The 26,761-nt window shown below is 52.6% G+C and overlaps 1 protein-coding gene across 1 annotated transcript; it reads left to right on the top strand.

The window, feature by feature from the left end:
* The first annotated feature begins 635 nt into the window (after nucleotides 1–635).
* LOC101717756 (L-gulonolactone oxidase) lies at nucleotides 636–22,543 on the top strand. Its single transcript, XM_004848392.4, has 12 exons — nucleotides 636–938; nucleotides 1,758–1,859; nucleotides 2,352–2,477; nucleotides 3,354–3,448; nucleotides 5,710–5,800; nucleotides 8,472–8,657; nucleotides 11,883–11,990; nucleotides 12,433–12,509; nucleotides 18,160–18,309; nucleotides 18,424–18,588; nucleotides 20,664–20,754; nucleotides 21,335–22,543. Exons 1-12 carry the CDS (start codon nucleotides 936–938, stop codon nucleotides 21,461–21,463), a joined length of 1,323 nt encoding a protein of 440 aa, XP_004848449.1. The 5' UTR covers nucleotides 636–935; the 3' UTR covers nucleotides 21,464–22,543.
* The last annotated feature ends 4,218 nt before the right edge of the window (nucleotides 22,544–26,761 follow it).

The following is a 26,761-nucleotide window of genomic DNA, read 5'->3' as shown; positions in this document are numbered from 1 at the left end:
TTTTTGCTGATTTTTAAAATTTCTTCTGATGTAATTTGATTTTTCCTCGGTAAAAGTAATTTATGCCATTGATGTGGGAAGCATGGGGTGTGGGGGAAGCGCTCAGTTTCTTTTCCTTCCAAGTACTGACTCATCTAGGCTGAGTGCTTCTTTCTATGGCCACTGTAACCTGCATGTTGGCGTGAAGAAAACTGAGATTCTGGGTTGCCTGGTGAAGCCTGGACTGGGAGCTTCAGTGTGTGTACCCTGCCTGAAGCCTTCCTCTGCCCCCAGCACAGAGAAGAGGGCTGCCAGAAGACAGTCCCCAGCCCTCAGGCCCCTGAGCCCTGTTCTGTCTCCTTAACAGTAGAGCAACTTTAGGGCTGGGGATTTAGCTCAGTGGTTCCACCGCCTGCCTCGAAAGCTAAGGACCCGAGTTCAATCCTCGCTACCAAAAAAAAACAAGACAAAACAAAACAAAAAACAGTGGAGCAACTTTGTTCATTCACCACCACCCCCAGGTCTGACAGTGAACTCGCGCCCTCTGGTTATACAAGGGGCTTCCCTGACCACAGGGTGAGGATGCAGCTCTGCAGCTGGGAGTGTCCTTTGGCTCTAGAATCCCTAGAGCCAGGATCAGAGCTCAGGCAGCTTCCAGAAACAGAGCAGGCACCTCTTAAATCTGCTTTGCCCCTCTCTGCCAGTCAGGGGCTCCCAGGCAGGGGCAGGGGCAGGGCCTGAGCTGTTTACCCTGTCCCTGTCTTATTCCTGTGGGTGGAGCCTGGCCCCACTCTGCTCCCTGACCTGCTGCTCCCCATAGCCCCTACTCGTGTGTGTCAGCACTGCAGATTTTGCTGAGCCACCCATCACCACGCCTGCTGCTTCTGTGCTCCTGCTGCTCTGGGTCGGTTGCCCAAGAAAGTCAGACCCAGCTGAGGCCACCAAGTGCTGTAGCCATGGTAAGGGGCCCATGGTGTGGCCAGGCCGGGCCTATGAATCCGGTACAGGGACAACATTGAGTCAGATGTGGGGCTGTGGGCAAGGCCGTGGGGCTTCTTGATGCTTGCTTGAGGCTCTGGGGAGGAGCTGCGGTGCTGAGAGCTGTGTGGGACAGCGAGGCCTGTGCCGGACTCTTGCGCCCTTGTCAGGTGGTCACCGAGCCTCAGTTTTAGCTGCTGATAATGAGGATCATAGCACTTGTTTCGTGTCACCGCTGTAAGGCCCAAATAAGACAGGAAGCAGAGGTCATCTGCTGACAGACGGAAGTCTCATCCCCAGGGCTCCACGCCCTGGGCGAGAGGCCACCCTGCTGCACTGCCCCAGGGCCCCAGACAGGCCTCTTCCCTGCTGGACAGGCCTGGGGGGAAAGCTGAGGCCAGATCTGCGGTCCCTCTTGGCCACCTCCAGTACAGCACCCCTCTGCTGTGCTCCTCGGCCCAAGTCCTGCCTGCTCAGGCTCCATCCTTGCTCTCACCCATCCCCTCCGCCTAAGAATAGGCAGAATTCTCTGTGCCATCTGCCCACCGAGCAGGTGGGGTCAAGGGAGAGAAGAGGAGGCCCTGCGCATGGACTCTCAGCTCCCAACTCTCTGGTGCTGTCCGCTCGTCCCTCTGGCCCTGACCCAGAGCAGACTGGGGTAGAGAAGCCCAAGGCTCAGTGTGGCCGCCTCAGCCTCTCTCTTGAAAAGGGGGGCTGTGGGGGTAATGGCAGGACCAGAAGTGGAACGAGGATGGCATGTGGCTGCCTCCGTGCTGAGACCTGGCTGCTTTCCTGCACAGGTCCACGGACACAAAGGCTTCCAGTTCCAAAACTGGGCCAGAACATATGGCTGCTGCCCGGAGATGTACTATCAGCCCTCGTCCGTGGAGGAGATCCGGGAGGTGAGTACCAACTCCACGCCAGGCCCAGGGACTGCCCTGGCCCCAGGAGGAGGCTAGAAATGGAGCTTCCTGGGGCTCAGAACTGCTGGCTGGGGAGAGCTCTGTGAACTCAGCCAAAGCCAGGTCTACCTGCCGCTGCCATGACTTCCCATGCCCACTCCAGTCCGCACAGTCATGGGCTGGGGCCGCCGGGCCGCACCTGCTGCAGTGCACACAGACACGCACACCACATACACACGCACACGGACACCGGAAGGCTTTGCGTGGGACGGGACTGTGATTGGGTCTGCATTTGAAAGTCCGGGGGAGGATGAACCAGATCCACGCAGTACAGTAGGAGGCCCTTTGGCCTTCTGCCCTGGCCCTTCCAGGCCCACCTCTGAGCAGCCTGGTGCCTCAGTGAGCCCCCAGCAACCCCTGCAGCCGGGCCAGGCCCCTGCCCACCCTCCGGCCTCCCCCAGAAAAGGCCTGACTCAGGTCATCCTGGCGCAGGTGCTGACCCTGGCCAGGCAGCAGAACAAGCGCGTGAAGGTGGTGGGCGGAGGCCACTCCCCCTCGGACATCGCCTGCACCGACGGCTTCATGATCCACATGGGCAAGATGAACCGGGTCCTCCAGGTACTGCAGCCCTCAACGCCACCTCTGCCCTCCCCAGAGCTTCCAAGGCAACGTTCCGCTTCTTGGGCTGCCCTTGAGCACCCCTCACCTGAACCCTGCCTGGGCTTGCTCGTGCCTCAAGTCAGGTCAGCCTGGCCCCTCTCTGCAACTGCAGAAATGGCCAATCAGGCCCCCGAAAGGTAGACTCACAGTGATAAAGCCAGATGCGAGCAAAGTGACACTTGGCTAGTTTTACAGATGGAGAAAAGGTCAGAGAGGGTCAACGACTTGCCTGGGGTCACACAGCCAAAGGACAGCAAAGCTGGGCACAGGCCCGATCTATATCGGGGATGCATCAGCGCGATTCAGCCAGCAGGCAGTGCCTGCCAGCGACTCAGACTCGGGTCTCACCTACTGGGCCTACTGCACTGAGCTGTGATTTTTCCCAGCGCAGCGCAAGGCTCTGGATTCCTCTGAGATCTCCCTTCTTTGCTCGGGCAAAGTCTCTGCCTCTTACAGAACCTCAGTCGCGTCTGTGACTACCTCTGGCTGCTGTTTAGCACAGCCGGGCTCCTCGATTGATCCCGAGCTCCGCGCTCCAGGCCTGCGCTACGCCCCGCAGTCAGGGACGTGCGCTCTGGGCTCATTTCGCCCTGGTCTTAGCGTGACCTTGAGCAAGTGACTTCCAGGCCCCATCCCGGCCCGATCCTGTGAAGTGCAGACTTCCTATCCCCCAGGGCTGTGCCTACCACCTCAGGACTCAGCAGCTCCGCACAGACCAACAAACCGAGTGTCTGCCCTGCCCTCTCAATCCTTAGCCTTTGGCGCCCCCCGCGCAGTCAGGCGGCTGAGGTGGGGCGGACTCTGGCCCCTCCAGCCCGCGCTGGTCTCCCGCAGGTGGACACGGAGAAGAAGCAGGTGACGGTGGAGGCTGGCATCCTGTTGGCGGAGCTGCACCCGCAGCTGGACAGGCACGGCCTGGCCCTGTCCAAGTAAGGGATCCGCCCCTCCGTCCCCCATTCCTAGGGAGCAGAGAGGAGCCCTTCTTAGGATGCGCCCCTCTCTCTGCTGCCCTCCTTGGAGTGGTGCCTGTCTCCTCTTCCACACGGGTTTGGGCCCTTGGGTGAGAATGGAAAGAAAGAGCCCAGAGTTGAGCTAAGCAGTAAAGAAATCTTGAACGTGGGTGAGACTATTATGGATTAAGTCTTTCTGAGAAATAGCAATAAATGGGGAGCAAAACACAGAGGCACACAAATTAAGTACAGAGAGGCGCAGAAGGACATGAATGAGCCCCAGGGCTCCCTGGCGTGGCGATCCAGGGTTCCACTTGTCCTTCCATCACCGGGTTTAGGATGAAGGAAATTGCTTCGATGCAAAAGTCAAATGCAGCCAAAGGAATGAATTTCAACTATTAGAAAGAGGTGACAGATGCTTTGAATGTTGGTTTAGCAAGGACATTAGAGCTAGAGACAGAAGCCGTGGTTGGTCTTTGAGTGTAGGTGGTCTGTTCACCTCAGCTGTCTTACCATGGAAATCGTCAGTTGCTACCTTCCTACTCGTCATGGAATCTCACACAATTACAGTGTCCCTCGTGTGCAGGCTGGGTTCAGGCCCCGAAGACACAAAGACAGAAAAAACCCAGACTCCGGTGACAAGGAAGTCCCTGAAGGGGACGACAGACACAGAAACCAACCAGCATAGTACAGATAGTAGGTGCAGTAGCAGCCGAGGGTGCAGGGCAGACAAGCAGCCAAGACAGGAAGAGGGGACTCCGGGCAGCTGGAGCAGCAAGACCCAAAGCCAGCTGGGTGACAGGCAGCTGTGAAAAAGCCTAGAGCAGGTGCAGGGACGGAGCCTGATGAAGTCTCTTAGTAACTACAGGCCTTGGCCTCGGGCCGGAGCTCTGAGGCCCTGTGTGATGTCCCTGTGCCCCGCCCTCCTGACTGCCTACAGGGCAGGAGCCGTGACCCCCTTAGCAGATGAGGAAACCGAGGCTGGAGGCAGCAGGGCCACCAAAGTCACACCCTGGGTGCCATGTGGGGCTGGGTCAGTAGCTCGGGGTGCCCAGCAGGCCCGAGGAATCCAGGAGGCCCCTCGTCCTGTCATGAGGTCAGCGAGCATGGCCCAGTCCTTCTCCCCGACTTGGACCCGACCTTCCCCTTGGGTTACTGCCACCCCCTCACCCTGCTCTCCATCCATGCCCCAGGCGAGGGCCTCCCTCTCACTGCCTCTTCCAGAGTGCCCCTGAGCATGCCATAGTCCTCTGTAGCCGCTGGAGAAGCTAAGTTAGGTTGGATTAACCACCCCCGTCTGTGGGCCTTTGGGTCATTATAAATAACGAAGTGGGGACCATCTTCCGGAAAGTGCCTGCCCATGCACTAGCATCTCTCTTAGAGCAGAATTTCTATGGTGCCCCCCTTTTTTTGGAGGGGCAGTACTAGGGGTTGAACCCAGGGCCTTCCCACTGAGCTACCTCCGCAACCGTTGTAAAAATTATTTTTTCATTTTGAAGCAGGGTCTCATGCAGCCACTAAGTTGCCCAGGCTAGGTCCAAACTCGCAATCCTCCTGCCTCAGCCTCACAGAGTCTAAAACCACAGGTGTGGACCACACTATGCCAAGCTTCTGACCCTGGTTTGTTTTCTTAAACATTATGGTGTTTGCATAAGGGACAAAAATCACCAGCTAACCCAGTCATCATGGACAGAGAGACAGGAACAGGAGGGGTAGACAGTGACTTTCCCTCTCTTCTTGCTGTCTGTGGGGGCGGTCCCAGGTGTCATGTGTCCCCAGCAAGGTAGGGGCCAGATTTTCTGTTCTTTATCAAACCGCCTTGGAACTAAGCAGTGCACAGCCTGGTGTCTTCCACCGACCCGGAGCCCAGGTTCGGGTCAGCTCCCCACCCTCCTTTCCACGTGGGAGGCCCGGCCGGCCACTTCTGCACGTGAACATGGGTGCCCAGGCTACCAGGGACTGCTCTGGGGTGCCCCAGTGAATATCTGTGCCCTGGTCCTAGGAAGTCATCTGCTCTTTGTCCTTGGCCCTGAGATCCGGAAGTGTCTTTCTGACTCCACTCCCCCGCCCCACAATGTGCCTCCTCTCAGGGGCCGGCCCTGTACACACAGAGCCTGCGGGCCTTAATCTGGAGCCCCAGGTTGAGGGATGTGGGCTCCAAACTCAATGCAGGGCGTCTGTTGTCCTCAGAAGCCTAACTGGAGTCTGGTATCCCTCTCCCTCCCTCTCTCGGAGCCCAGCCTGGGAGCCGTGTCCGACGTGACGGCAGCTGGTGTCATCGGCTCTGGGACGCACAACACTGGCATCAAGCACGGTATCTTGGCCACCCAGGTGAGTCCCTGGCTCCCTGGCAGGGTGGGTGCAGCATCATCCCCCTGTAGTGGATGGGGACAAGGCAGGTGCCCCCAGGACCCCCATTTCCTCCTGTGGATGTTCTAACAGTCACCAAGGCCTCGCTCCCCCGAGTGTCTGGAGCCAAGATGGGGGGGCCTCTGGTGCCATGTTCACCCCCAAGTACCACTGGGCTCTCTGAGGAGGAGAGAGCAGTGTCCGTGCAGGACTCCACATTTGTGGGCTTCAGGCTCCTCCTGAGACGCCACAGGAGGTAAGAGGTGCCTGTGACCAGGAGGGCAGCTTCTGAGGCAGGCGTCCCCTGGACTGACTGACACTGCAGCCACCACTGTGCCACCTTGTGGTTCCCTCTCTCTCTCCCTCTCTCTCTCTCTCTCTCTCTCTCAGTCAGACTGATGTTTCCTTTTACTAATGCCCAAGGCTACCCATACTCACACACTCAGTCAGTGGTGAGCTGGGCTCTCTTCCCATACCTGAGTCCCTGCCTGTGTTCTTAACCGTTCCCCAAGCACACCCTCCTGAAGGTAAGGAGATGCTTTTCAATAAAGGCCAGGCAGGGACCTCAAGCCCACTTTTGTGAGTTCCACCAGGAGTCGTCCCAGCTCCTGGCTACCTCAATAGTCCTATCCCCTACCTGCCCTCTACGTGGCACATGTCAGTGGGGATGGACCCCCGTCCTGCCTGCCCCTTGCCCCTCCCCAAGACTTGGCACCAGTCCTGGTCCACTCCCCAGGGCTGGTGTCAACCTGGTCACCTCAGTTTCTACACCATGATCAGTACACTGTGGAAGTATGAGGCATGGCCTAAAAATATGGTGAATGTTTAAGTTTTAAAGAAAACTATTATAAGGGCTGGGGATTTAGCTCAGTGGTTTCACGGCCTGCTGCACAAGCGCAAGGACCCGAGTTCGGTCCCTTGTACCAAAAAAAAAAGAAAAGAAAACTATTATAAAATAATTGATTGATTAAAATAATCGCTTGCCATCAATCCCTCTCCAAGTCCTTGCTTTGCACATACATATCCCATGGTCCCCACCACTTTCTGCAGCAGCTCTGTCAGTCCTCTTCATGAGTGGCTTCCGCTGTGCTGCTGTGGCTCCCCGAGGTCCTGAATGGAGTCAAAGTGTTTGCCTTCTGTGGTCAGTTTGGCTTCGGGGAAGACCCAGGAATCCCACGGTGCCAGATTCAGTGAATGAGTGGAGGAGGGCACGCCGCCATGTCTTTCCAGGCCCGCCTTTCTGTCCGCTGGCACCTGGCGGCGGCACTGGCTGTACTACACTTCCTAAAGACACTCGAGACGTCCAGAACTGCTTCAGAAAGCGCCCAGCATGAAGGGACAAGCGTGTTTGAAGTGTGTGTGGGTTATTTAGAGGGGGTGCCTGACACATCCCTCTTATTGTAATCAATCTTTAGAATTCAAACATTCACTGCATATCTCTATCACATCTAGTAATTCTGAGCGGCAGTTTATCGAAATCCCTGATTTTGCACCTTCCATCAGTGACAGCCAACACTCATCTCTGGTGTCTGCCGGGCCCCACACAGCTAGCTGCGTGCTTGACATATCCTCAGTGGATCCTCACTACTCCTGAGAGAGCTGTCACTACTCTCCTGGCGTCACAGAGGAGGAAACAGAGATGCTGGAGCACATGCCCAAGGCCACACAGCCCTGCGAACAGTGCCCACCCTTCGCGGGCTCCAGACCCGAGTGAAACACCTCCCAGCCCGTTCTCACTCCCCGCTCCTCCGGATCCCAGAGGGATCTGGCTTTTGTAGAAATCACGGTGACAACCTCACTCTCCTCTTCCCTGGTCTCAGGTCACTGTTATTCAGAATCAGTCTGGCTGGAGCTCTTCTCCCGCCCTGCACTCCCGGCCGCGCGTTACACTTGTCAGAAGCAATTTCCCTCCAAAGAGCAGGCAGCAGGCGGTGGAGACGCTGAATGAGGCCAAAGGCAGCGCGCTCGCGTGCAGAGACTGCAGGTCGGGTTCCCCTGTGCTTCCCACCGCCGGCCGAAACCCTCGGAGTCCGCACGAGGTGGCCAGCAGGGGGAGCTGGCTCCTTAGAAGACGCCGAAGGGCAATGTTCCCCGGATGCAGCGAGGGCGGACTGGCGCGGGAAGAGTAGGGACCGCAGGGCTGGGCTGACCCAGAGGCTCCCGCCGCCGGGTCCTAAACCCTACCTCCAACTCTTTGTTCTTTTTCTTTTTGCACTGGGATCGAACTCAGGACCTTGGTACAGCTGCATCCCCAGCCCGCCCTTTTATTTTTTCATTTTGAGAAAGGGTCTGGCTAAGTTGCTAAGTGGCTCCAGCAGGACCCAGACTTGCAATCTTCCTGCCTCAGCCTACCAGATGCTAGGATTGCAAACATGCGCCACCACACCTGGCTCTTCGCAGCCCAGCCGGGCTCAGACTTCGCGCGCAGGGGCCGATCAATGACTGTGAGGCCACTGAATGAGTGAGGCAGTAGTTCCCGGAGGACAAGCCCAGCCAGCAGGGTCCCATGTCGCCCACCCAGACGCTCCCTCATCTTCCTCTCTCCCTTTCTCTCTCCTCCCCTGGGGTATCCCAGGGCCCGGGGTTCTCGGGGAAGGGGTGCTGCCCACTGCCTCTGGCGGAGCGCGGCTGAGTGGGGCTCCCCCTCCGCCAGGTGGTGGCGCTGACGCTGATGACAGCAGACGGGGCCGTTCTGGAGTGCTCCGCGTCCAGCCACCCCGAGCTGTTCCAGGCTGCGCGCGTGCACCTGGGCTGCCTGGGCGTGGTCCTCACGGTCACCCTGCAGTGCGTGCCGCAGTTCCACCTGCAGGAGACGTCCTTCCCCTCCACCCTGAAAGAGGTACCGGTCCCGCGGGCCACTGCTCGGCCTCGGGGGAGTTCAGGGTGTGTGGCCTTGACAACCCTTCCTCAGCCTGGGGGACACAAGGGCCAGGACCCTAGGGCAGGTGGCGGGGGGTGGGGGTACCTGTACAGGAGCCGAGCATGCGTGACTGTCCCCGGGGAGTGTCCAGGACTGGCCTGCTTGGAGGTCCTGTTTCCAAATAGTCACTTTCTGAGGAACTGGGGCTAGGAGGGGATTTGAGGGGACACGGCTCAGCCTCTAATAGAGGTCACCGGCCTCCCAGGCAGTGGCAGGAAAAGCAGGGGCCTCAGAGGATGGGAGGGGGGCGGGTGGACAGCAGTGGACACCAAGGAGAGGGAGGTGTGCGGCCCACGGGCGCTGGGTGTCCACGGAGAGGCCTGGAGTCCAGAGCTGCAGGGAAGCGGGTCGGTAGGGGCTTTGCTGACCTCAGTGAGAGCGGGTCAGTGGGCACTGGGCAGGCTAAGGCGTAAATGGACGTCACACACCAGGAAGAGACGGGCAGCGTGGCCACTGCCCAGCAGCTGCGGTCCTGCCCAGCTGTTGAATTCCCTCTTCCTGCCTCACTTGAGCGAGAACTTACTGATTTTCAGGCTGCAGATTTTGACCTGGAGATCAAGGGCTTGCTTCTTTTTGCTGGAGGATTGGCTTTGGCCACCTGAGCTGGGCACTGGCCAGTCCTCTGCCACCTGGCCTGCCCTCTGCTCCTCCTCTGACCCGGCAGAGATTGCAGCCGAGTCCTGCTTCTATTTGAGCCTGATCTTGGGCTGCCTCCCCCACTGCAGCATGCACCGAGCACATGCAAGCACATACATGCACGTGCATATTCACACGTGTGCACATGTGTGTACATGCATATGCACTCTTAGATACCCACACATGCACACACATCAGCTGAACGTCTTTCCAGGCTGCTGTCTCCAACACAGGGCAACGTGGAGACTTCTCACTTAGACTCGACAGCCTTGAAGACTTAGTGACTTTAAAGCAGTGGCCCACGTTCTTTACAAAGCTTCCAATTGCTTTGACTGTGTGAGGAGGGCACATGAGAAATAGCAGTTAAAATCTCCGCCCCAAAAGACAGAACAGATAGGTATGGGTGCACACTTACACACACACACACACGCACACACACACACACATGCACGCACGCACGATCAGAAACTCTCGGCAAGGTGGAGGGAAGAGGTTCAGGGGAGAGAGGCAGCCCAAAAGCCTGGCCATGCTGCCTCCTGAGTTTGACCTGGCTCAGTGCCCCAAACTCTGGGCTTCACTTTCGCAGTCTGGGAAGCGAGCCTGGGCTCGAAGTTTCCTGAGGTCCCTTTGAGCTCTGACATCTGCGAGCCAGTGCAAAACTACTTCCTGCCTCCTTGTCCCCACCTGGACAGAGGCTGTGCCTGGGGTACTTGTTCCGCCTCTGGGGCAGCCCATGGAAGTTCTTGGGCCTTGTGCCCATGGTTTTTCACCCCTCCCACTCCTCTGCTGACTCCTTCACCCTTCAAGGAAGCACTGGGTGTGGATCCTCTGACCTCTCTGCCCCTCACACTCAGGGAGAGGCCCCTCCAGCGCCTCTCTGACATGTGTGGGGGACACCAGCCTCCCGACTCTGCTGAGGGAGTATGGATTCCGGGTCCCCAGGCTGCATGGGCTGCTCACCCCTGTTTTGCTCACAAACCACCTGTCCACCCGCACTCCTCCTCATGCTGCTGGGCAGTCGACTTAGGAGGGCAGAGATCCCCGAGGCAGCTTTGCTCCCAGCCTACAAGGCACATAGCAGTGTTTAGTCCAGGGGACTCAATGCTCAGCTGGACCAGAACGGATTCGGAGTCCCACCCTTTTCTGAGATTTTGTCTGCTTCCTCCCACCCATCCCATATGGGGTCCATCTCAGATCCAGTCCTGTGCTCCCCAATACTGGTCCTCTTAAAGACATGTTATCTGAATGCTGCTCAAAGCCCAAGAAAGGGAAGGGGTCATTCTCGGGCCGTAAAGTGTTGAAATTTGGTGCTTTAGGACACAGGTTGGGAAGGTGAAGTCCGCGTCCCAGTTCATGTTTGTGAAGACCACGCTGAAGCCGCATTTGCCTTCGTGCCATTTTAGGACAACAGCAGTGTTGATTCATGGCTGATTCTAGTACACAGTCAAGCCAGTTAGAAGACATGGGAACTTTATAAATCATTGTCACCCTTTTGCCCTTTATGCCACCAAGCCATAACAAGATACGATGTGTGCAGCTGGCTGCCTGCGTCACCTCCCATTCCCCAAGGAGTAGGATTGGTCCCAGTGACACACCAGCTTTGTCATGCTGAAGCTCCCCATCCTCTTGGGTGGTCATCTGCTGGTGACTGTCCCAGCCAAAGACATGAAGCCCTCTGCTTTGGCCCACAAGGCTGGTAACCAATTCTCAAAAGCCATTTCAATAGCACCGCAACTCCAAATTTGAGGGACAACCCCTCTCCCGGGAACCAGAACCAGAAGGACACTGACTGCTGGGACTCTGGACTTGAATCCAGAATTTACTCTATGACCAGTGCTCTTCCCAATCCCACAGCTTCCTGTCAACCCCAAAATCTATCTCTGCTTTGGCTCCAACTTGTCCCAGATCTGCTTGGGTCTTAGGGAGACAGGCTTTGCTCAGTGATGCTATCTCAGTGTGCTCAGGATGGAGGCAGAGTAGGGCAGGACTCTCCTGCTCATTTCATTAATTAATGCTAAGTATTGATGATGATGATGGCAATGACAGTGACAGCAACAGAAGAGTAGCAGTACCAGAAGCAGTGGCTTATGCCTGTATGGTGCTTACCATGTGCCTGGTGCCATTTTAAGGACTTTCAAGCCATGAGCTCATTTAATCTTCATAATAATCCTGGGGTAGGTATTATTAGCCCCAGATAAAGAAGTTGAGGCACAGAAGTGTTATTTAACCTCCCCAACTCATGTAGCTAGTAACTACTTAAGCCAGGACAAATGAGAAATCACTATGTCCTCTACACACCTTAGGGAAGTGAATATGTACATGGACCATTTTAATGGCCTGTGTATTTTAAGACCCATTCTTTGCCATTTGGCAATGTTAGGACAATTTTAAGGTTTTGGGGGGGTTTTTTGGTGAAGAGAAACTGAGGCACATCTGGGCCTTGACTACCAGCATTCATCATCTTCCTGTGACCAACACAATCTCCCCACTTTCCTCTTGCCGGGCCAGGTCCTCGACAACCTGGACAGCCATCTGAAGAAGTCCGAGTACTTCCGCTTCCTGTGGTTCCCACACAGCGAGAACGTCAGCGTCATCTACCAGGACCACACTAACAAGGTAGCCAAAGGCATGGCCAACCTCACTCAGCATCTGGAGCAGGTGGTGGCTGTGACCAGCATATGCCTTCCCCACCCCACAAACCCATGGTCCCCACACCCTGCTGGCTCCCAGAATGGCTGATACTCGATGTCCTGAGGGTCAGTGTGGTGGGAACATCACTGAGAACCAGGAGAGATGCATTTGGGCCAGAGAGCAGAAAGAAGGGGGCCAATGGGCATCCGGTGTGTCCTCAGGTGGGGACATGTGAGGGTGTGGCCAGGGACAGCCCAGATGTAAGGGGGGTGTCAGCTATCCTGGTAGGTGGGTTGCCCCTCTCTCCTTCCTTAGGAAGCCATACCTGGAACACATCTCTCTGTCTGATGACGCTAGGATGCACATGTCAGGAGGCAGCTCAGCCCTGACTGACAGTACCAAACTGATGACAAATTTTCCTTCCCAGCCCCCCTCCTCTTCGGCCAACTGGTTTTGGGACTATGCCATTGGATTCTACTTACTGGAGTTCCTACTCTGGACCAGGTAGGAGTGTAGTAGTCCCTTTCCCACTGTCTGCCATGTGCTGTTGAGGTGGTGGTCAGGTTTGTACCCCAGGCTGCACATGTGAACTGCCTGGGGAGCAGGCTTCATCTTAAGGGCTGTGGGAATCACTAGAAGGGTTTGAATGTGGAGGTGCTTTGAAACAGCCCCCCAGCTGCTGAAAGCAAGTGGACTGCAGAGAAGGGGCGGGGTGTGCGCCAGGAGCCCACCTGACATGATGCTGTGATGTAGTAGGTTCAGTGGAGGTGGAGAGGGAGGCAGGCAAGGAGGGATGAATGGATGGATGGATGCATTGGTGGGTGGATGGGTGGATGGGGGGGTCGATGGATGGAAGGATTGATGGATGGATGAGTAGATGGATGATGGGTGGGTGGATGGATGGAAGGACAGATGGATGGATTAGTGGGTGGGTGGATGGATGGTTCAAGGTATATTTAGAAGTGTCCACACCCAAGAACAAAGAAATATCAGTAAGCCCAGTCATGAATGAAATAGTTCTCCAGGCTGCGTCAGCAGGGCCTCTCTGGGAAACCCTCGGTCAGTCACCTTCAGAGTGCTTAGTCCCACGGTGCTGGGACTGTAGATTTATTCCCCATAGCACACAGCTGGGAGCAGGAAACATAACTATGTCCTAAAATAGGTAGCACATGGAACACATGTTGATCTGGACACCTTATTCTGGGCCAACTTTCCAATAGCAGGGGACGAGAAAACAGGAATTCTCCGTCTTGGAATTTCATTTGGTCACTCCTGGGGTGTTGACCTCTCCCTTCCTCTAGGGAGCCTTCCCTACTTGTTCCCAGACCATCTGAAGAGTTTCTCTCTGGCTCCCACAGTCCTCCACACGTACCTCGGGATGCATCTCACCCTGGGCAGCATCTCAAGGGGGCTGCCTGAGTCTGATTTGTCATTGTAGTCAGGTGTCTGGCAACTGACACAGGAGACCCAATCCAGTCCATGTCATCTGCTGACTAAAGGCGATTGGAAGCCTCATTAGGGTTGAATTCATGTGCCAGACAGTCCCCTGTATAAGTGCACAATCAGGGGCTCTTTGTACAGTCACAGAGTTGTGTGACCATGCTCTCCGTCTGTGGTAGAACATTTCCATGGCTCCAAAAAAGAAGCCTTGAACCCTTAGGAGCCACTTCTCATTGTTCCTCCCTCTGTCTTGGAAAACACTAATCTACTTTCTATAGATTTCCTTCTTCTGCACATTTCATGTGGATGGAATTAGACAATGTGTGACCTCTACAACTGGCTTCTTTTGCTTGTTCTTTGTTTGCAGGTTATTTGTGTTGTAGCATGTGTCAATCATTCAATCTTTTTTATGGCCAAATAATATTCTATTGTGTGGTTAAACTATATTTACCAATTCTTCGTCAAATGGGCATTTGGGTTGTTTCTACTTTTTGACAATCCTGCATAATGCTGCTGTGACTATTCACATATAACTCTGTATTTAGCCATATGTTTTCACTTCTTCGGACATTTGCCTAAGAGTGGAATTGCTGAGTTATATGGTATTTTTATGCCTTTTGGGAAACTGACCAAGAGTTTTAAAGAGGACCTGTACCAATTTACAACTCCACTAGCATTTTGTGAGGGTTCCAATTTCTTCTCATCCTAAAGAAACTTATTGTTAAACTGTTTTTTCCACTTAAGCCATTCTACCAAGTTTGAAGTGGTAAGTGGTGGTTTCCACTAGAATTTCCCTGATGACTAAGGATGTTGAGCATTTTTCAAGTACTTACGGCTGTTTGTGTATCTTCTTTGGAAAAATGTCTATTAGGATTTCCCCCATTTTATTTGTTTTGTTTTTATGGTATTTGGGATTGAACAAAGGGTCTTCACACTAAGCTATATCCCCAGCCCTTTTCATTTTTTGTTTAAGCCTGAGACAGGGTATGGCTAAATTATCCAGGCTAGGCTTGAACTTTAATTCTTCTGGCTCCTCCTCTCAGAGTGCTGGAATTACAGGTGTGTATCACCACCCCTGGCTTTTTCCCATTTCTAAAATTTACAAATTGGATTGACTTTTCTATCACAGCATTGAAAGAGTTCTTATTCTAGATAGCAGTCTCTTATCAGATAGATGATTTGTAAATATTTTCTCCCATTCTGTGAACTGTCTCTACTAATTCTGATGAAGTCCAATTTCTCCTTTTTTTTCTTTTGTTGCTTCTGCTTAAAAATCACCAAGATTTTCTTCTAAGAGTTTTATAGATTTTAGTTCCAGGGTAGTTTTACCCTTTTGTTACTTTTATCATTGTATATGGTTTGAGGGAGAAGTCCAACTTCCTTCTTTTGCTTGTGAATATTCAGCTGTCCCCGCATCACTTGATGAAAGGACTATTCTTTCCCCCATTAAATTGTCTTTATATTCTTGTCAAAAAAGAATGGACTGAAAATGTTTAGGTGTATTTCTAGACTCTCAATTCTATTCCACAATTTATGTGTCTCTTTAACCCAGTATTACACTGCCTTGATTCCTGTAGCTTCCTAGTAAGTTTTGATATGATAAAGTGTGAGTGGGGGCCGGAGATTTAGCTCAGTGGTTCTGGTGCCTGCCTCGCTAAGCTCAAGGTCCCGAGTTCAATCCCTGGTACCAAAAAAAAAAGTGTGAGTGGATGTTATTCCACACCCTTTACCATCTCCCTGTCTTGCTTTGCCAGCCTTGGGACAAAGATCAGCCTTTCCTCCTAGAGTTCCTTCTTCCTCTAAGTCTCTCCCTTGTGGACGTAGTTAGCTCCTTGAACAGCTCAAACTTCCTTCCTTTACTCAGCCCTTCAAGTGAGTTACTTCCTCTCTGTGTTCCTCTCCTTTTTAGCAAAGCATAGACACTCACTTCATGGTAGTTCTAGGCCAGTGATGGTGAACCTTTTAGAGCTTTCAATGATAACAAATAGCCCACTCCAGAACGCATGTCATAGGTTCACCAGCACTGTCCTAGACCTTCAGTCCATCTCCTCCAGGCCATCCAGAAGGCCCCTTAGTGTTCATATCACCAGTACCCAGCATGGGGCTAGGCACAAAGGGTGCACTCAGTGAACAGGAAGAGTGCACAGGCAGATGTCCAGGTCCTGTGTAGATGGAGGTGAACACCAGACTTGGAGAAGACTCAGGCTGGGAGGAACTTCCGAACTTCCCTTACTAGACAAGAGTGGGATTAACAGATGGAGTTAGCTCTGGAATTGAGAATGATGATTGAAAAATATAGAGAGGACCATTTCTTTGGGGCATTGTCCAAGTGCTGTCCTCAGGATATGGTGTAAAGCCAGGATCTTACAAGGCAAGAGAAACTTCAAGCTCAAGCCCCAAACTGGAGACCCACAGTCCTGTTGCCTTGGATTCAAGGCACTCTCTGCTACTTGGCCCACATTAATTGAGCCCAAGTGTCCATCAATATTTTTCACATAAATCCAACCAACAGACTTCTATAGCTGATAATTCACTTTACACTTTGTGACAAAACACAGCTACCACATCCTCACCCAGAACCCTAATCTAATGCATGATCTTGGGCTTTTTCGGGCTGCCATTCTAAAAGTAAAGTGGGGTCAAAGGTAATAGGTTGAAGGTCCAGGTTCAGGCTCTGGTCCTCTCCAGCTGCTCTAGAGCTCCCCTCCTCCTCTGAGCTGACACTGCCAGTTCAGCACTGTGGAAAGCTATGAGCCTGCATCAAGCCCTAAGGGTCTGAGACCAATGGATAAGAACATTTCATCATTTCCTTCTCTGTTGAGAGCCATTCTATGTAATTTTGGGGAAAAAATCATTTCACAATTAAATTATAACTAGGGCTGTCTGAGGCCTCAATAGTCCCATGATACTGTGATGCTCAAGGGTAAGATTACATCAGCTGAAGACATCTTGGTTCTTTGAGAAGTGAGTAGTAATACAAAAAGAGAAAGGTTTCAGCTGGGGAGGGCCAAATTCCTTATCAGTTTAACTCATCCCATCTACTGTTGTAAGAACATTTTGTTCATCTTACTGTCCTAATCAATTTAAGCTTCTCATTGACCTAAGATCCTCATCAGCATAAGATCCTCCTCATCATGGGATTACTGCCACCCTCCAAGACATCTGATATTTCTTCCAATTATAAGATCCTTATCAGTTTAGGATTACCTCCACCCTCTGAGTCATCTGATACTCCCTATGAACTCAATAATAGTAGCAAACAAAGGGTGTTTTTGTTTTTGCTGCCCAGAGCAGCACTGATCAGGCCCAAAATGCAGCTTTTCCTCTAAGTCTCATTTCTTATCTTTATTCTTGTCAACTTTGTGTTGTAGTGGCTCACAGGAGACCAGGACCCACTGCAGGGGTTCTGGTAATGTCCCCTTTTCCATTCCCTACACTCACCCTGTCAGCTCAGGTTGTAAGCACCCATTCATTCTTCCATGCCTCCCTGAGTGGGCAACAGCCACCTTCAGCAGGAATGGGCTGCAGTTTTCTGAGTACTTATTATATTCCAGGCACACCCTTAGCCACTCCATATGTGTGACTCCTTTGTAGTTTTTTTGACATTCCTTGAAGGTGGTTTGCACCTTACATCCTTGGTTTACAATTGACCAGAGTGCATCTCCTCTGATCTGGGTGGGAAAGGGCCAAGGAGCATCCAGAGCGCCCAGCCCAGCTTGACGGCCACAGCTCCATCCAGATAATGGATTCAAAGGAGAGTGTGGCTTTCTCTCCAGGCATCAGCTTCCATCTCCACAGGAGGACAGCTTTAAGTGTGCATGCTGGAGCCTGAGCCCAGGCCACATCCAAATAAATTGGGCTCTAAATCAGCTACTACATCTGGGCCCACAGATAGAAGCTCCAGCAGACCTCCGGGCCTCTGAGCCCAGCCCATGTGGTCTCTGCCTATTTGGGGCACCATACACCTCCTGGCAGGGAGAACACTGGCTCTGTGTCCTGCTTCCCAGTGTGTCCAGAGTGAGCGTTTAGCTCCCACACAGAGAGAAAAAAGGAACCTGTATGTGTGTATAGATACAGATTTTGCAGATTGTGATGTGAACGAATTTCCTAGAGCAAAAGACCAGATAGCAGTTCCTGCTTGGCCCCAGAACTGCAAAGCCCTTCCTCCATAGTTACCTAGGCAACTCCAGCAATGTTTTTGGGGACAGGAATGTAAGACCAGAGGCTCCATGCCAGTATACTGGCTCCCACAGGCCACCTAATCCTTACAGCAATAGGGGTGTCCCAGGGCATGGGAGGGTAAATACCACAATTTTCAAGACAATTCATCTGACAACAACCTACTGAAATTAGAACTCAATTACCCTTGGCCCCAGCAAGCTGCTGAGATTGCAGGACATAGACATTTGTCATAGTGTGGCACAAGGTGACGAGACTGAAATCAATGCTAATGGGTGAATGCATGTCAGAGCACATGTGCACTGCCCCTGACACAGACTATCATTCAGCTATCGGAAGAAGGATGTAGATCTATGTTAGTGCACCGAGAGGGATTTCTAAGATACAGACAAGTGACAAAGGCCACATACCTGTGGAGAGCAAGGCTCTGGGCTTTGGAAAGAACTCACTGCCGTACCTGGCACACAGCGGCACATGGTAGATGCCAGGTGTGGTGATGATCACACCACCGTCCCTCCTCCCTCTGTCCCCAAAGCACCTTCCTGCCGTGCCTTGTGGGCTGGATCAATCGCTTCTTCTTCTGGCTGCTGTTCAACCACAAGAAGGAGAACAGTGATGTCAGCTACAAGATCTTCACCTACGAGTGCCGCTTCAAGCAGCATGTCCAGGACTGGGCCATCCCCAGGTAGGGGGCCCCCCATGGGACGGCCACGGGAGTGGGCCCTGTGAGAGCTATGGGAGAGTCCTGGGGAGCCTTCCCACCCAGAGGTCCAGATTGTGTCCCCTGCGCTGAGTGCAGAGAGAAGACCAAGGAGGCCCTGCTGGAGCTGAAGAGCATGCTGGAAGCCCACCCCAAGGTGATGGCTCACTACCCCGTGGAGGTGCGCTTCACCAGGGGGGACGACATCCTGCTGAGCCCCTGCTCCCAGAGGGACAGCTGCTACATGAACATCATCATGTACAGGTGACAGACTCCCTGCAAGGGCGGGTGGCACAGGATGCCCTCCCCAGGATTTAGAAGGACCCTTCTCCTTCCCATCTCTGATGCCAGCCCTGATGCCACCTTCTCTAGGGGACTTGCTGGTCCTGGCAACTGGAGACCAGTCTCTCTCCCTCCCTCTGCCCTCCTTCCCTCTCTCAACAGTACTGGGGATTGAACCCAAGGCCTTTGCACTGAGCTTTCCTGAGACAGAGTCTCACTAAGTTGCCCAGGCTGAGCTCAAACTTGCAATCCTTCTGCCTCAGCCTCCCAGAGAGCTGGAAGCATAGGTGCCCACCGCCACACCCAGCAACACTGCCACTGCAGACTCACAACATACCACAGGTCTAGTCTATGCTGTGTTAATATAATTTTAATATTATTTATGTCTTTATTCATGAGGAATACCCCAATTTATGAAGCAGATAGTGTGGAATGACAAATATGTCCTATCTCACGTGTCCATGCCAGCCGGCAACTGTGAGGTTGGGAAGAGCCCTGAGGCTGGTGCTGTTCTGCAGGAGAGAGGCTCCTGCTACAAGCCAGGGGCCTGATGGCCACCTTTGCCCACACTGACGGCTCTGCCAGGCACGGCCGTGGCTGTGGCATCCTCTTCTCCTCTGGTCAGTGGTCTGCAGGATGGCGCTGCTGTGCCTGGGTAGCTGAAATTCACGTTTCCTGAAATTTCATGCTGCAGTGACGTGCACTGCTTCTGCCTCCCCTCCTTCCATCATACATCGCAGCCCCTCTTAGACTTTGCTAAAGAACAGCATCCCCGGCCTGCGCCGAAGCTCACCAGAGTGCTTCCCACAGCCCGCGGGCCCCACCCTGCTGGGAAGGTGAGGCCCAGAAAGCCTGAAAAGGAGGCTCCCTGGAGACTCACGGGGGACAGTGGCGTGCTCCCTAGGGGGAGACTCACCTGCCTGTGTATGTCTATGTCTTCTCCCTCTCTGTGAATTCAAAGTCAGAAATGAGAAAGTCACCAGGGGGGTGCATCTCAACATGCTCATGTGGGTTTTTAAAAATGGGTCAGTGCCCCTGGATGTGGTGGTGCATGCCTGTAACCCCAGCACTCTGGGAGGCAGAGACGGGAGGGCTGCAAGTTCAAGGCCAGCCTGGGCAATTTAGCAAGACCCTGACTCCAAATAAGTAAAAAGGGCTGGGGATGTAGCTCAGTGCAAAGGCAAAAAGGTCCCTTGGCTCAACCTTCAGTATAAAAAAAGAAGAAAGGAAGGAAGGAAGGAAGGAAGGAAGATAGATGATAGATAGACAGATAGATCGATCGATCGATCATTCTTCACTGGCTGGGCAGGAGGACTGACCCAAAATGACCATTAGGTTGTGCGGTCAGATTTTCCAGACATGAGTGGGTTAATCTAAAATCCCAAGGGCCAGGGATTTAGCTCAGTGGTTCTGACACCAGCCTTGTAAGCACAAGGACCCAAGTTCAATCCCCGGTACCAAAAAATAAATAAATAAATAAATAAATAAATAAAATAAAATAAAATTCCAAGGCTCTGTCAAAAAGAGACCTTTTGTACTGTGTGTGTGTGCGTGCATGTCCACACACACACACACACACACACACACACACACATCGAGCATCACTCAACAACAGGGCTCCTCATCAGCAGGAACACTCAGAGCTCACCAGAACCCCCCCGCCCTGAGGCTGCACCCCGCATGGCAGGTCACTGCTGCAGGCAGAGGTAGGCGGTGGCTGGTGTCTGTGCATCAGACATCACTGCACAGCCAGGCACAGGAGAGACCCTAGGTTGAAGGAACTTCTCAGCTCTGTTTTTTCAGACCTAAGATTAAACTCACAAGTACTTTCAGACACTCACTGAATAATACTCGAGGGGTGCAGGCTCTTCAGATCCCCTTGGGGAAGCCTGGAAGCCGTAGGGTGCTGGCTCCCTGCTGTCTGAGTCCTGTGGCAGAGCTGGCCTTGCCTCACCCTCCCGGGTTGGGTGCTGGGCAGGCTTGGAGAAGGCACCCTCTGTGGTGGGCACTCAGGGGCTGGGGCGGGGCTCACTTCCTCCTGCCTCCCCTGTCCCCAGGCCCTACGGCAAGGATGTGCCTCGGCTGGACTACTGGCTGGCCTATGAGACCATCATGAAGAAGTTCGGGGGCAGACCCCACTGGGCCAAGGTAGGGCTGTGGGCAGCTGCTGGGTGCCCCAGGAAAGGCTGGCCTCAGCCTTCCGCTCCCAGACCCCCTTCCTCATCCTGAGCCCCGCATCCCACAGTTCCAGTGACTGCCAGGCCCCTGGGTGTTCAGAGAAACATGTACCTTTCCCTTCATTTGACTTTCATAGGAAGCCCATGAGCAGGATAAGCTGGCATCTGTGAGCCCATTTAGCTGACAGGAAAGTGAGCACTCTCCGAGGTGGTGGGACCAGACACCCCATAGTGTCACATTGTAATGGGAATGGGGAGTCCAGGGCTGCTTTCTAACCCCTTCCTGCTCCACTTTCCAAAACTCTCCCCTTCTTTCTGGAGGGGATTTGAGAATCTGAATATGTAGTCCAGGCTGAATCCTCCTGCCTCAGCCTCCTGAGTGCTGAGATTACAGATGTGCATCACCACGCTCAGCTCTTTTAGGGTCTCTATATGGTGCACGTGTCCACATGTCTGCAAGGAGGGGTGTCCCCCAGGCAGGCTTGGGGACTCAGTCCTGCTGCCCTGCTGGCTCCAGGGATGAGGTCATGGTCTCTGATTTGCTTCCCCAGGCCCACAACTGCACCCGGAAGGACTTTGAGAAAATGTATCCTGCCTTTCCCAAGTTCTGCTCCATCCGTGAAAAGCTGGACCCCACTGGAATGTTCCTGAATTCCTACCTAGAGAAAGTGTTCTACTGAGGCCAGAGGACACACAAGCTGGGCCCACCTCCATGAGGGTGGAGGTCCAGGAGGCAGAGGTTCCCTCCTGCCTCCACAGCATGAGCTGGGCTCTGGTCAGGGCCTGTCTGCCCTCCCTCCCTGCCTGACCTCACAGCACCCACAGCAGGAGATGCCCTTGCTGCCCAATCCCTTTCCCACACCTTCAGTCACCACATTCTTGTTTCTCCAGGAGAAAGGGGAGCCCTAATGTGTGCTATGTTTGTCTAGGAGGTCAAGGATCCTGTGACTCACAAGTTCCACCTACTAGCAAGGTATGGGATTGAAAGTCCCCAGGGCTGTGATTTCTGGGATTCTCTCTCCAGCCCTCTCAATATTATACACAGCTAAGTTAGTTAAAATATTATAGGTAACCCGGGGATGTGGCTGAGTGGCACCATGTCTGCCTGGCAAGTACAAGATCCTGAGTTTGATCCCCGGGACTTCAAAAAAAAAAAAAAGTGTATATATATATATATATATAAAATAGGCAGGCAGACAGGACTGGGTCTTGTCAAGAAAGTCAATGCAGGAGATAAGAACATATTACAGCTGTGGCTGGAGGTGCATTCACTGAAGGTCAGACTTCAAGACAAGGAAAAATGACATCCACATACTTCCCCTAGGGATGAACAGCAGTGACTGATATTCTAAATAAGCATCAGTCACCTTGGGTGGGAACCAAAATCTCCCTAGTCCATTTCTTTCCTGGAAAGTCCTTGTTCAGTCTGTGTACACTTGCTATGGGACTTGCTTCCCCATTGGATCCCCATTTAACCATTATTACCTAAGCGACTATACTCCTAATCTTATTAATTGACCATAGTTTTGTCCCATTTTATACCCAGGTTGTGGTTTCCCATTGGATCAACATTACCTAAGCGACCATACTTATAATCCTATTGGTTGATCATGGTTTTGTCTCACCTTGTACCCGCCTCACCTCGTGGCTCTGTTCTGTAAAATTCCCTTGAAAAGTTCAGGCAACCCACTTTCTGGGCCCTCTTCTCTTTCTCTTAGACAGAGGCTATCTTTCTCTCAATAAATACTTTCTACTCTTAACCTCCATTGTTCCTAGAATTCATTCTTCTATTTTAGAGAACACAAACTTGGTGTATCAGACATCTAGTGGGTTGGGAGTTACAATATTTCCCATATATTATTTGGATTATTTGGAGGTCCATGTATCATCCCTATATCATTGGCCCTATATCATCAGGATGAGGCCCTTGGAGGTGTTTGGGTGCAGCAGTGGTGTGGACCCTGCCTGCTGTCCCTCACCTTCGAGGGTCTTCACATGCTCAGTGGGAGCCGGCTGCCTGCTTTGAGGGGAGGTCCCTCCTCCGCTCTTCTCAGTACAGACCCACTTCCGGTGACCTCACCTCACTTCCGGTGTGCCCCTCCGCTTAGCCTCCAGGCAATTCTTTGGGAGTGAAGTCTCTCTTCTCTCCTGGAAAATGTTCTTCATGGTCCTTTTTTAAAAGCTCCAGTTTGCCTCTGACTTGCTCCATAGAGCATTCCTCAAAGATATACTCTGCATCAAGTGCTTCGGGGGAATTAGAAGCTTAAGGTATCTTTCTGCCCTCAAGAAATTTATATTTTAATTATAACTCATATGATTACAAGTATCTCCAAGATACACCAACCACCAGCAAATATTTGAAAAGAAGATCATCACCACTACTTATTAGAGAAATGCAAATAAAACCAAGATGAGAACCCACTTCACACCCACTAAGATCAGCATGAATGGTGAAAATTTCAAAAGTAGAAAGTAGCAAGCTTTGGTGAGGATGTGGAGAGATTGAAACACTGGAGCTTTGCTGGTGGGAATACAAAATGATGCAACTGCTGTGTCCCCAGAGAAGGGACAGCAGGGTGTTAGAGATCTATCTGGGCACCCATGTTCACAGCAGCATTCTTCACAGTAGCCAAACTGTGGTCTGTACATGCAACAGAGTATTACTCAGCCTTAAAAAAGAAGGGAATTGACGCATCCTGCAATAAGGATGGACTCTTACAACATGGTGCTAAGTAAAAATAGTCATTCATAAAAGAACAAATCTCCTATGATTGCATTTAAATGAAGTTCCTAGAGCAGTCAGATTCATTGAGACAGAATAGCATGGTTGTTCCCATAAGCAGGGGGTGGGAGTAAAAGGGAGTTCATGTCTAATGGATGCAGAGTTTCAGCCAGGGAAGGGGAAAAAGTTCTGGGGAGAGGAATGGTGGTGATTTCACAACAATGTGAAAGTTCGTTCTGTCATTCAACTGTGCACTTGAAGATGGCTAAAATGGTGCGCTGTGTAGTCTGTATGTTTACCCCAATAAAAATAAGGAAAATTTTCATTCTAGATCAGGAAACAAGGTGTGCACAGGATGTTAGGAAGCATAAGGCAGATTACAATGCAGGGTCAGGGAAGTAGGTGACTGCCATTGCCCTGGCTGCACGTCATCGGGGGGGCTCCAGAATAGGCCCAGTCCGCAGCCGTGAGAGACAGCAAGGCCACCTCTGCAGCACGAGATGCTGTGGGAGTTCAGGTCCCAATGCAAAGGAGGATGCAAAATTATTAAGAATTTCAAGAGGACAGCATCAGAACCCTCAGCTAACCATGGGGCCCTTCTGAGCCCTGAAGGTGCGGGGCCAGCCCTGTGTGTAAGGCTACAGTACTTTCATGTATTGACTAGCATAACTATAGTGCCGAGTTATTTAATCAAATGCTCATCGATGTGTGACGATGAAGGCATCTTGTAGCTGTGGCTAACCTCTATAATCAGTTGGCTTTTAAGTAAAAAAAATTACTCTTAATATTGTGGATAGGCCTCATGCAATCAATTGAAAGGTCTTAAAAAAATTTGAGGTTTTTAGAAGAAAAAGAAGCAATGTGGCCTCAAGACTATACACTAACTCAAATTTCCAGGGCTCAGTGCTGCGTTCCAGACTGAGGCCTTGAGAAATCACATGTGCCCACACCTGGAGATAAATCTCTGGATGTAGATATATATACCAGTTATTTTTTTCCTGGAGGGCTTTGATATATAAGAAAAGGAATGGGTTGGTGAAGTTAGCAAAAGAAAGCATAGCAGGCCAAACCCTCTCCTGTCCTACGGCCAAGGAAACAGGCTCAGAGTGACGACGTCCGCCCCGCATCACACAGCAAGCTGGGAAAGGTGGTGGAGTCTTCAAACATTTCAGCCATGGCATGTCCTCCAGCCCCGTATTTTAGATAGGTGACATTTTATTTTTAAATTCCATGAATTTTGCATTCTATTGCCTTCTATATTGTGTTTTAAAATTTTTAAGTAGTGTTTGTTTTCCAAACTTTTAAGTGATGTTTCTGCTGCCAGAAGCAGGGCTGTGCCTGCCCTGGAGTCTTTTGACACCCTACATCTACCCCAGTAAGGGACACAGCACAATGAATTAATCTAAAACCAGAAGCAGCTGAATGTCTTCGAAATACACAGAAAATCTGGATGCCCTTTGGGGTGTAGGCTTTTAATGAACATAATTCATCCTTTCTTTGACCTGAGATCTTCTTCTATGATACCTGAAGGTCGTCTTTGCAGAATTCTCCTTGCAGAGGGCCTTGGACACCAAGTGGCGCGGCCTCAGCCTGTAAGCCGGGCTCCTGAGGGTGCTGCTGGTCTCCCCACTTTCCCTCTCCTTCCCTCCCTCCTCCTGCTGCTTCCCTTCAAGTCGCCTCTGGCCAGGGTTCTCCTGTCTCTGGCTGAGCCTAAGGTGTCTTGGCCAGCTCTGCCCCCTGGTGACAAACATGCTCATCTCCGGAAACAGGAAATGGGGCCCTGAGGCTGGGAGCCTGTCCTCCAAGCCTGGACTTCTCCCAGTGGGCTGGAAATGTAGCAGCGTCCAAGAATTTGGGAAAGGGCGAAAGGCTGAGGACAGTGCCACCCTGACCAGCGTGAGGCTAAACCGTAGTGCAGAATCTGGGCTTCGGGGCCACAGGCGGCTCTTGAAGCTAGATTTGGGCTGAGAGGACCCCAGCCGAAAAGAAATGAGCTAATCTCACCTGCAGGTAGCCACCGCGTCCCCATACGCCTCAGGTGCACAGCGAGACAGAAGGGCCCAGGTAAGCTCTGAGGTTGTGGCATTGTGACTTTCAGATTTTAAGTACGGCTTTGTCACCCTGAGGTCACAAAGGGCAGGGAAGCTGCCTGGGCGGAGGACCAAAGCCCACCATGAGCAAGGACACAGCTCAGCACAGGGCGTCTTCTCTGGTCACTCCAGGGTAGCCACTGTCAGCCCCTGCACAGGGGTTCATGGTGCCCCTGGTGCCATCTGTCTGAGCTCCCAGCTCTGGCCTAAATCACTCGCAGTCAGCTGGTCCCAGACAATAAAGGAACAGGAGTGTGGCCAGAAGGGAGAAAAACCTGTGGGAGGCACCAGGGCTCTGCTGAGATGAGATCTCCACGCCACGGTTGCTTTCAAATCGAGGGAGAATGTTCCCAAGCAGCCTGGGAGGCAGGTGTGACCTGAGGTCTCCAGGTACAAAATAAGGCCAAAGGCAGGTGCTGGGTGAAGCGAGGAGGGAGGAAACCTGCGGAATCGCTGAGCACCCAGTTCCCAGGGGCAGGAGCGGGAACCACAGACTAAAGCAGCCAGCATCTGCTCTGCACAGGGCACGGCCATTTAGAGTCAAGACAGGGAGGTCCTGATATTTCCAAAAATTCCAGAACAGAGTTATGGAAATTAGTGTAGGTTTTCTGTTTCCAGTGCCCCTTCTCACACAGACTGCCTCTGCCCACCCAGAGTGAGGCGCCATTGTGCTGGGTTCGAGGCAACTGCAGCGTCCAGTCCTGAAACTGGGCCCTCGTGCCCTCCTGGGATGCAGGCTGGGGACAGGACCCAGGGGTGGGTCTGGCAAAGGACCTGTGCCTTTGTTGGTGTTGTGCAGCACCACTGTGGCTACACACACGTGCTGTCCCTGGCAAAGATGCCAATTTCCTTGTAACTGTGAGGCAGCCCTCCTCTCACCTCTGGCTTCCCGGGTGCCTGAGGGTGGGCGCTAGGATGTACAGGATTGGGCACCCAGGGGCCTGCAGGCAAAGAGGAGGTTGTGGGAATGTCTGGTGCCAGCCGAAGGTCACAGTCTGTTTCCCAGGTGCCAGAGGCTGCAGGAGCAAGAGCAGGCAGAGTGTGGCACTGCACTCTGGGACCCTCTGTAGCCTGACTGAGGCCCCTCTGTGTGGATCAGAGATGGCTGGAGGCCACTGCTGGCCCTGCAGTCCGAGCACAGGTGAGGACAAGGACGCAGCTGTACA

This window comes from Heterocephalus glaber, unplaced genomic scaffold (assembly GCF_053883595.1).
Source record: "Heterocephalus glaber isolate CG9 unplaced genomic scaffold, H.glaber_assembly_v1.0 deba00001460, whole genome shotgun sequence".
Taxonomy (NCBI): Eukaryota; Metazoa; Chordata; class Mammalia; order Rodentia; family Bathyergidae; genus Heterocephalus; species Heterocephalus glaber.
This window is presented reverse-complemented; position numbering and strand designations above follow the sequence as displayed.

Excerpts from the sequence above, each read along its gene's own strand:
- LOC101717756 (XM_004848392.4), top strand. Across the intron at positions 1,860-2,351 it reads CCGTGGAGGAGATCCGGGAG|GTGCTGACCCTGGCCAGGCA; the intron begins GTGAGTACCAAC and ends ATCCTGGCGCAG. Across the intron at positions 20,755-21,334 it reads GCAGACCCCACTGGGCCAAG|GCCCACAACTGCACCCGGAA; the intron begins GTAGGGCTGTGG and ends TTGCTTCCCCAG.